This window comes from Arachis duranensis, chromosome 9 (assembly GCF_000817695.3).
Source record: "Arachis duranensis cultivar V14167 chromosome 9, aradu.V14167.gnm2.J7QH, whole genome shotgun sequence".
Classification (NCBI taxonomy): Eukaryota; Viridiplantae; Streptophyta; class Magnoliopsida; order Fabales; family Fabaceae; genus Arachis; species Arachis duranensis.
Window position 1 is genome coordinate 104,407,346 of NC_029780.3, and position 10,709 is coordinate 104,418,054.

General features: G+C 33.4%; 1 protein-coding gene across 1 annotated transcript; it reads left to right on the top strand.

The window, feature by feature from the left end:
* The first annotated feature begins 3,712 nt into the window (after positions 1 to 3,712).
* On the top strand, positions 3,713 to 10,532 carry LOC107466547 (exocyst complex component EXO70A1). The gene is made up of 11 exons (XM_021130948.2): positions 3,713 to 4,989; positions 5,395 to 5,597; positions 6,259 to 6,525; positions 7,337 to 7,475; positions 7,550 to 7,759; positions 8,036 to 8,238; positions 8,559 to 8,756; positions 8,863 to 8,962; positions 9,680 to 9,756; positions 9,849 to 9,995; positions 10,125 to 10,532. The coding sequence occupies exons 1-11, from the start codon at positions 4,357 to 4,359 to the stop codon at positions 10,225 to 10,227; spliced, it is 2,280 nt and encodes a 759-aa protein (XP_020986607.1). The 5' UTR covers positions 3,713 to 4,356; the 3' UTR covers positions 10,228 to 10,532.
* The last annotated feature ends 177 nt before the right edge of the window (positions 10,533 to 10,709 follow it).

Sequence of the window (10,709 nt, forward strand, 5' to 3'; positions counted from 1 at the left end):
CTTTAGTTAATACTAATGAACAACAAAATAATATTAATAAATTATAAACTTTTTTTTATTTCTTTCAGCTTAATAAAATTAAATAAGAATTAACCTCCACATAAAAGCTTTTTTATTATACAAGTCTTACAAGTCCGAATGTTTCTTCGCCTCTTATGGCACGTATATTTCACACGTTTCCTTAACAGATTTTTCAATCAATCAATGTGCGAATATATAACTTCCTTTTCCGAAAGGATTTCGTTTCCTTTTTTGAATTTCTTCTGCGTTTTCTCGCCTTCTCTCTTCGATCTCTTTCGTGCATTTTTCTCTCCCTTCTCCTTTGCCATTTACATAAGTTTTTCTTTCTGTTCTCTTTCTTCGTTTTTTTCGTTTTTTCATTGTTTCTGAAATCAAGCTCTGAAATCGTTTTGAAGATAATGGATGATTCAACTTCAGATTGTCAGCTGAACTAGAGCAAAGTGGATTTTGAATTTGAATCCAATGAAATTCCTAAGGTGTGGTTTAGTTCCAGTTAGTAGTTTATGATTGTGTAACTGAATAATGCATGAACCTTATCTGTAAAATTTGTTGTTCATTATTTCTTGTTTGAATTGAATCTAATGTACTAGTTCTAATGAATTTTCTATATTTTATATTAGACGTTCGGGTGTAATCAGGAATATTTGGGTGTATTTCAGGAAAGTTTGTGTGTATTTACAGTTTATGACTTTTCGTCTCACTGAAGGTAAATTGTCTTATTGTTTTAGTTGATTTATTTTAGTTTCTGTTTAATGATGATTCATGAATATGATTTTTGTTATTTTTTATGATGGTTTTATAGTTGTATTTGCATTCTATAGTTTATGCTTGTTTTAATATGGTGTATTTTGCAACTCCTCTGTGGTGTTTGTGAGCAGTTTGTTCCCCACATACAAGTATTTTTCTCATACAAGTCTTCTCCTCCTTTTATTGGTTTGAATCTAATCAAGTGGCTGAGGTGTGGTTCAATTCAGAAGGAAAAAATGCAGCATTAAAGAAGATATTTTTCTATACAAAAATGCTATTTGTATACTAAAATCAGCCACCAATGTATTTGTGTATAAATATATGTGTGGTTTAATTTATTTTCAATGTATATTTGTATTTCAGTATATATTTTATACTGGTGGTTGACTTTGGTGACTGATTTTAGTGTACACGTAGTATAACTCATTTCTGTATTTGCAGCAAATTTGGGTGTAAAATGACGATATTTGGGTGTAACACGAAGATATTTGGTTGTAAAACGAAGATATTTGGGTGTATTTTTATTCTGATAAGTTCTGCATAATTCAAAACTCTTCCTCTTCCTCATCTTCATCTTTTGCTGCTGCTTCTTTTTTTTTTCATCATCATCACCATCTTCTTCTTTTTTGCTTATTCATCTTTTTTTTTTTGTTTTACCTTCTCAAGTTTCTTCTTATTTTACTCTTTTAACAAGAATAAAAATAAAAAATCAAATAAAGAAGAAAAAGAAACACATAATGCTCCAAAAGGAGGAAATATTTTTCTATACAAAAATGCTATTGGTACAGTAAAATCATCCACCAATGTATTTGTGTATAAATACATGTGTGTTTTAATTTATTTTCAATATATATTTATATTTCAGTATGTATTTTATACTGGTGGCTGACTTTGGTGGTTGATTTTAGTGTACATGTAGCATAATTCATTTCTGTATTTGCAAAAAATTTGGGTGTAAAACGAAAATATTTGGGTGTAACACGAAGATATTTTAGTGTATTTTAAAGAATTTTGGGTGTATTTTTATTCTGATAGGTTCTGCATAATTTAGAACTCTTTCTCTTCCTCCTCTTCATCTTTTGCTACTTTTTTTTCATCATCATCACCATTTTCTTCTTCTTTTTTCTTTTATTCATCTTTTCCTTTTTGTTTTACCTTCTCAAGTTTCTTCTTGTTTTACTCTCTTAACAAGAATAAAAATAAAAAAATCAAACAAAAAAGAAGAAGAAACACATAATGCTCCAAAATTACTTGAAAAATGATGAACTTACATTCATTTAACTAAAAGAAAGAAAGAAATAAGGAAAAGAAGAAGAAAAAAATGCAGTATTAGAGGAAATATTTTTCTGTACAAAAATACTATTTATACACTAAAATCAGCCACTAAAATTAGCCACCAATGTATTTATTGATAAATACATGTGTGGTTTAATTTATTTTCAATGTATATTTGTATTCCAATATGTATTTTATACTGGTGGCTAACTTTGGTGGCTGATTTTAGTGGACACATAGCATAACTCATTTCTGTATTTGCAGCGAATTTGGATGTAAAATAAAGATACTTGGGTGTAACACAAAGATATTTGGGTATATTTTAAGGAATTTTGGGTGTATTTTTATTCAGATAAGTTCTGCATAATTTAGAACTCTTTTTCTTCCTCCTCCTCATTTTCTGTTGGTATCTTTTCATCATCATCACCATCTTCTTTTATTTCTTATTCATCTTTTTCTTTTTATTTTACCTTCTCAAGTTTCTTCTTGTTTTACTCTTTTAACAAGAAGAAAAACAAAAAATCAAATAAAGAAGAAGAAGAAACACATAATACTACAAAATTACTTGGAAAATGGTGAACTTACATTCATTTAACTAAAAGAAAGAAAGAAATAAGAAAAAGAAGAAGAAGAAGAAAAAATACAACTTTAGAGGAAATATTTTTCTATACCAAAATGCTATTTGTACAATAAAATCAGTTATTAAAATCATCCACCAATGTATTTATGTAAAATACATGTACATGTGTGTTTTAATTTATTTTCAATGTATATTTGTATTCCAGTATATATTTTATACTGGTGACTGACGTTGGTGGTTGATTTTAGTGTACACGTAGTATAACTCATTTCTGTATTTGCAGCAAATTTGGATGTAAAACGAAGATATTTGAGTGTATTGTTATTCTTATAAGTTCTGCATAATTTAGAACTCTTCCTCTTCCTTCTCTTCATCTTCTTATTTCATATTCTCATAATTCTTTTTAGGGAGAAAAATCAAATAAAAAAAATACATAATGTTGCAAAATCAAAAGAAGAAGGAGGAGAAACACGACAATGAAGATGAAACACGTGAAGAAAAAGGAAGAGAAACACAAAGAAGAATGAGAAGAAGAAGGAAGAAGTGGAGGAGGAAGAGAAACACGAAGAAAAAATGACACTTGTGGTTTTCATCGAGAACGAAGAAGAGTCGTTCATAATGATGAATGAGCGCTTTGGAAATGTGATGCGTGTGTTAACACGCTTTGGTGGGTGAATGAAACATCGATTGGATTTGGCCCAACTTGTAAGATCTGTAAGTTAAAAAGATTTATACGTGTAAACATAACTAATTAAATAATTACAATAACTAACTACTAATAAAAATGAACAATAAATAAATAGAAAATGCTAGAGGGACATTGATTTTGTTGAACAATATGAACAACCACTAATTAAATTAAAATACACCACACCTCTAAATTAATCCTCTAAATTTTAATATTAAAATAATCATCTATACACTAATAAAATAAATATTCAATATATCTATTATTTACATTGTTTAATATTTTCAGTGACCTATATTTTTTCTAAATAAAATACATGTGTGTTTTTAGTGGTTGAGTTAGTGATTTAGCCTCTCGGGCAAGCGTAAGAAAAGATTTGTATGAAAGAGATTTGGTTTCACCGTTTGACAGATGATGTTTCTTCGCCGAGTTCAGACTCGCCAAGACTTGTTCGAATCCCAGGAGAGTTTTCAAGTGGTCAAGCAAAAGCAAAACGTTTTGTTGAGCGAGTTAGTAGTTGTGGCTGTGTGTTGTTGGGTGAGGGGTTGAGATTTTGAAAGTGATAGGAAGAGAAACCGAAGAAGAAGAAGAAGAAGAAGAAGAAATGAGAGTAGACGGGAATGATTTCAGGTTAACCTTGGGTGGGAGAGAAAGTTTACACATATCACACATGCAGAGCAAAACGTCATTGACGTTTTCTGCACCGCCTAACGGCGTTGATGATTTGCAGCTTACTGTTGCCACCTCCCACAACGGCATATTACCGTTTTACTTTTCACATTTTTATGCTCTTATGCATTTTTTAAATCTCACCCTTTACAGCTTAATTTTGTTCCCTCTACTCGTATATATAATGTATCCACTCAAAAGATGCGAGTGAAAATGGGAGCTAAGTTCCTAGAAACCTCCTCTGTTGACTACCCTCTCATAAGCGATGACCTGTTGGTAGGACAAAAGAGAAGCCAATCATTATGGTTAGTCTTTACATGCTCTTCTGTCGTTGTGCTTGTTTGTGAGTGGTTCTTGCGTTCTGTGCCGGTAAATTATGGCGGCAGAACTGTTGGGAGGAGCTGCCATTGGAGCTGTCTTCGGAGAATTGCTGAAGGCGGTTCTTGAAGTTAAGGACAAGGCCAGCAATTTCAAGAATACCTTGGCGTACCTCAGAACGATTCTGGTGAAGATAGATCCTTTGATCAAGGAAATGGAGCAACAGAACGATGAATTAGGGCGGCCGAAGGAGGAGCTGGATTCGCTGATTGAAGAGATGGAAGAGGGGACAAAGCTTGTTTACAGGTGTTCCAAGATCCACAGGTTGAATTTCCTTGCCAGGATACAGTACCAAGATGAACTTGCCAAATTGGTGGTGTCTCTAGAACGTTTCTTTAGGTTCGATGTGCCGGCTCAGACTTCAAGAGATACCAAAGAGACCTTGCTCAAAGTCACAAGGATACTTAGTGCTGTTAGGAAGCTCCCCTTAGCTAGAACTGAAAGCGCAACCGGTTCGGCTTCTGACTTGGATTCTATGACTCTGGAATCATATGTGTGTGACACTCTACCACTGCAGCTGAATGATGACAAGGAGAGGGAAGCTGATTCTACCGAGGAAGCCGCTGAATTAGAGCGCCTTGCTAAGCCGGTGTTGGAAGATATTGCCAGCCTTGTGCAGAAGGGTAGCCAAGTAAGTTTCTATATTCTTCTGCCATTTATTTTCAAGAGGAATAATCAATTTAATTAGAAGCCACAGCTGAATTTGATATCATTTATAACACTCCCCCTCAAATGGAAGCTCATAAAGCTTTAAGCTTGCGAGTTCTGACAAATTAACCCCCTTTAACAATGACAAAATATAAAGAAGACACCACAAAACGTGAGTGAATGAATGGCAGGGCAAAATAATGTTCATAGCCACAACTTAAAAACCGATTTAACTAGAAGAAAACTAAGGGACTTCTGTTTATAAAAGTTTCTTTCATGATCTTTAAATTTACAAGTGTAAAATACAGGCAGGGACCAATATATATATATATATATATTACTTGACTTCTGAGAAAGTTCTCTTATAAAGGGACCAATTTATATGCAGGCAGAGGCAGAAATACATAAAGGGCGTCAAGACTTGCAAAACAAGCATGAAGCAAGTGGTAGACTGAGAAGCAGCATTGAGTTTTTTGGCAGTAGAATGGGGTTTACAGTTAGTGATTCTATTTTATTCCATGAAAATAATTTGATTGCTGAAGATATCTCTAAACTAGAAGATGCATTTAAGCAGTTATTGTCATTTTTCAGGTTTGTATATTTTTAGCTTAATATTGTTCATGTTGAGCCAACAATTCATTGCTTGCATTGTAAACTTGTAATCACTTGAAGTATCTGTTTTCTTTTGTTTTCTTTTTTCCTTTCTTTTATTTTTTTTCAGTTCCACCTCACTGCCACAGAAGGGACCTACTTAATTGACTTGTTACTCATTTTTCATTAGGTTACTCATCACTTGAGTTTATTTGTATATGATGTTAAACAAAGTTCTGTAAGTCCAGAGATCTCTAGATATTTTAAGTGTTTTGATGGTGTCATTCTGCACCAGGGCACCCTTCTTTCAGTTCTCCATTTTGTTCTAATGAGTCTTGTACTTTATGATCACAACAGTTTCTTAGTTCCATGGTTCTTAATTGGTGGTTGCCTGATGGTTTCCATGATAATATATATTTTATGTAAAAAGTGAAAAATATCTTCTAAGCTCATAATATAATGAAATTATCATGGCAAAACAATGACAGTTCTTTGAGGCATATTTGGGCTTTATACCTTTGCTGCTTTCAGTGTTGTTAGTTCATGAAGATGTGAATCTTTTTTTAATTTTTTTCCTGCTTTGTAATAAGAGTGTTTTTCTTATGGGTGAAAAATTCATTCATGTTGCCATGAAATTATATTTTATCCTGTCTGCTTACAGCAAGCCTGTGGAACCTAAGCACCTCTTTGATTGCCTTACAAGCTCTATGCGACCCTCGTCAGGATCTCCCGGCCATGAGGGTGATCCTAGTGGAAAGAAACCTTCCTCTTCTCATCATTCTGAGTCCCACGAAAATAACAACGGTGCTGATCCTGTTTTATGTACTCTTCTCAATCTTATACCATCAAGAATTGTGTCACCTCTACATTACTTAGCTCAGCAACTGGTTGAAGCTGGTCAACAACAACAGCTACTCAGAATCTACAGGTAATGCTCTTTGTTTTGATGCTGTTACACTGCAGAAGTAAAGTTGAAATTGCCTTGGATTAGATCTCTACTTTTGGAAAATTTAAAATCTAAGTGAGAATGAAAATTATGGTTATCCGTTAATTTCAAGTCAATTTATCTACTAAAGTGAAGGGGAGCCTTGGTACAACTTTTGAGTTCTCTCCATGTAACGTAAAGGTTGGAATCAACCCGAGGGTGTGACCCTTCCCTGAGCCATGCATAATGCAGATGCTTCGCAACATACTGCCCTTTTTTATCTACAAAAATAAAATTTGCCTCGAAGTTATGAGAAAAGTAACCATGCTCACAGCTTTTGTTCTCAGCCTGAATCCTCATCATGGTAAGGGCCAAAATTGGTCGTTATGAAATGGATCTCTTGAGTCTTGATTATGGGGGTTAAGTTAATGGTTTGAACCTTGAGGAGTAACTTGGAGTTCATTTTACTCTTCAAACATTCCTTTCCCTCCAAAATCAAAACTCAAAAACACATTACACACCATTAAGGAATAATTTGACACATCCAAAGTGTACTATTAACAATCAGGGTCAAGATTTCTGTGACCCAGGGACTGTAACATGAAATCCATAATCACTCCTTCTCCTTGGCTATATCAGTTGTCATAAAATTCCAGGAAAATTCTAATCTTACGTTACAAAATATTTTCATCCTCTAAACTGTTGTAGGAACTGTTATTAAGAAATTGCAGACTAAGCGAATGTAATATAAGTCCAATAATAATTAATATTATTGCTGCAAGTACTTATTATTATAATCTTTGCCATTGTTTAGAGATGCCCGTTCTAATTGGTTGGAAGAAAGCATCCAAATATTTGGGGTTGAGAAACTCAACAATGACGATGCTCAAAAGTTGCAGTTGGAGATATTAGAAGCCAAAATTGGAAGCTGGATTCATATAATGCCTATAGCCGTAAGAAGATTGTAGAATTGATCTGTCTGCCTTCTGTTTTCCTTTCAAATATATAACTAACTATACATGGACAGGTCAAGCTGTTTGCTGGAGAGCGGAATGTTTGTAATCTGATATTTGAAGGCTTTGATTCACTCGCTGAACAGTGTTTCTCCGAGGTGACTACAAACAATATCTCCATGCTACTTAGTATTGGTGAAGCAAATGCCAAAATCATTAAATCCCCGCAAAACTTCCATTTACTTTTAGACATGTGTGAAACAATGTTACAGCTTCATTTAGAGGTATGGCTCCTGACATCCAGAATCTTAAATTTAGCTACTATCACTTTCATGCATTGCTTTATAAATCCCAAGGGTTCTACTAAAATATTTCTATACTATTTTCAATGATATTGATAAGTTCCTTTTTAATCATTCTATATTGAGATTGAAGTGAACCACTTCTGCTTGATAAGTTCCTTTTTATCATTCCTTTTTCTTTCTACACTCTTTTCTAAACCTATTAAAAAAACACAAGGCATACACTCTTTAGCAACTATTTCACATGACAATTTGCAGATTGAAACACTTTTTAGAGGCAAAGCTTGCACTGAAATAAGAGAAGCAGTATTTCGTTTTACAAAACAACTTGCACAAATGGCCAACGAGGTCTTTGGAGATCTCGAAGAAGTAGTTGAAAAGGATGCTATAGAGACTGCAGTAACAGATGGAGTGCATCCTTTAACAAGCTATATGATTAATTTTGTGAGGGTTTTATATGAGTAAGTTCCTATTTTCGGCATTCTGATAACTGATCCCAATAAGTTATCCTATCATCAAATTGTTGATATTTGATAGCAATCTTGATTTGACAGTTGATAAATGCAGTTTGTTGCTACATATTTTTCCTTTCAGTTACACTTTGTAAAATTTTCATTACTGTTCAATATAGGACTATATCTATAAGGGGGTTGTGCAAACCAATACTTTATTTTGCATTTAAGAGATATTGCTTACTAAACATTCAGTTTCTATAAATTTTGCCAAGATCTTGTTGATGTTCACATATTTTACCTAATTAGAATTCTATAAATGTATACAGCTACCAGTCCACCTTGAAGCAACTGTTCCAAGAATTTGAAGGTGGAGACTATTCTTTGCAGCAGGCATCTGTAACTAAGCGAATAATGAAGGCTTTGGAATCCAAATTAGATTTGAAGTCAAAGCAGTATAGAGACCCTGCATTTAAGCATATTTTTCTCATGAACAATATTTATTATATTGTTAAATTTGTTCAGAGGTGGGTGATGACATCCACCATTGATTATTGATTTATTTAACTCACAGTTTAAATGCATTTTCTGCTGGTTCCATGTTATTTTTTTTCTAATCCTCTTATATTTTAGCTCTGAAGCCAAGGATATATTAGGGGATGATTGGGTACGACTACATAGTGGAATTGTGCAGCACCATGCAAATCAATACATAAGAAATGCTTGGGCAAAGGTATTGTTCTATTGACCCAATTGAGTGCAACATGTCTTGCAGCTCAGTTTCTGAACAAATCATCACATTCTTGCCATTTAATAAAGCCAGTCAATGCCTAGCCCATGTCCTCTTTTGGACATCTCACCCTACATATGCAGCTTAGAGAATCAAGAAATTTGTTTGATTTTTCTATGAGCTTTAGTGCAATGGTTAAGTTGCTCCATATCACCTCAAGGTCACAGGTTCAAGGTGTAGAATCGGCCACTTACACTTGCGTCAGTTTAGGTGACGCACATTACATCCTTTAAATTTGACTCAGTATTAAACTCTATGTATCACAGGATGCTTATGTTTTAGTATTATTAGAAATTACAAATAAGGGTGGATATTTATCTCTCATAGTCTCATATCATACCACTTTATATCATATTAAATATTTCATTAATCCTAATTCTTAACTTTCCCTGTTTCCTACCTAAAAACCATAGTCTGAACAATATGGTAAGACCGTAAGAGCTGCAATATTTCCCTTTTCTTATCAATTTTCTCTGTCAAGAAGTAATGTATTCTTTGGTGGTATTGTGTGGTATATATTAGTGTTCATTTTGGTTTTGGGTTTTGACCTTTGTGCAATCATTTGGATAAGAGCTTAGAATGTCATCGTCATCTTCAATGATTTCAGTCAATTCAGAAGGTACTGTTCTATTGTTGAACTTTTATTATTTACCTTCGCAGACTCTGCAATGCCTATCTGATAAGGGTTTATATGTTGGCATGAACAATGGTGTTAGCAGAGCAGTTCTTAAGGACAGGTGATCTTTAAGTTGCTTTATGTTAATTTATTTGGCAAAGCATTCTCTCCCTCTCTATCCCCACCAACATGTGAATTTGCATCTGTTCTTAGGTTGAAGACATTCAATGATATGTTTGAGGAGCTCCATCGGAAGCAATCTCAATGGAAAGTTCCTGACGCTGAATTGCAAGAGTCTCTACAGCTTGCAGTTGCTATGATCGTGTTGCCTGGCTATAGAACCTTTGTGGGACGTTTTGGGTATGTTTGTAATTTCAATTACTTGCAAATCATGAATGCATTGTTGCTCTTATATGTTTGCACATGATGCTTTGTTTTTGTGTGAGTGAGATTTTATTTAACTTTGATGCATAACCTTTTGTGTTACAGGTCTTTTTTGAAGGTTAAGCACATCAAATACACAGCAGAAGATCTAGAACAAATGTTGGGTGACTTTTTCGAAGGAAAATTCATGAGCCAAGCGAAACGATAAATAAGTAGCTGATGATTAATTTGGGATGGTAGGCAGGGGCAAATGAGTGGCTTTGGTATCTGATTGCATCTTCTAGTTTCATGGAGGAGGATTGGTGCAAATGTGTTAAGAGATTTTGGTATTACAACATATCCATAGTCCCACGTCAGATAGTATAGGATACTTTGAAGTTGAATCTAAAGAGAGGAGTTGTTTCCCACTAATAGGACTTTGGGATAGGTGTTACAATACTCCGTTGATGTTTGGAGTTTTAAAATTCCATATAATTTTAACAAAAAAAACACTATTAAAATTTACTTTACGATTGATTTAGGTTAACATTTAATGCATATTGATAAAATCAATAAACAATTAATACTTTTTTTTGAAAAACTACAAACATATTAATTACAACTTATAAAATATATTTTTAATAAATGATAATTATAATTATTATAAGAAATTTAATATGTTCTATTAATATATAAGTTATTTAATTAGTA

Excerpts from the sequence above, each read along its gene's own strand:
- LOC107466547 (XM_021130948.2), top strand. The coding sequence starts at position 4,357 with ATGGCGGCAGAACTGTTGGGAGGAGCTGCCATTGGAGCTGTCTTCGGA. Across the intron at positions 7,476-7,549 it reads TTCATATAATGCCTATAGCC|GTCAAGCTGTTTGCTGGAGA; the intron begins GTAAGAAGATTG and ends ATACATGGACAG. Across the intron at positions 8,757-8,862 it reads ATTGTTAAATTTGTTCAGAG|CTCTGAAGCCAAGGATATAT; the intron begins GTGGGTGATGAC and ends CTTATATTTTAG.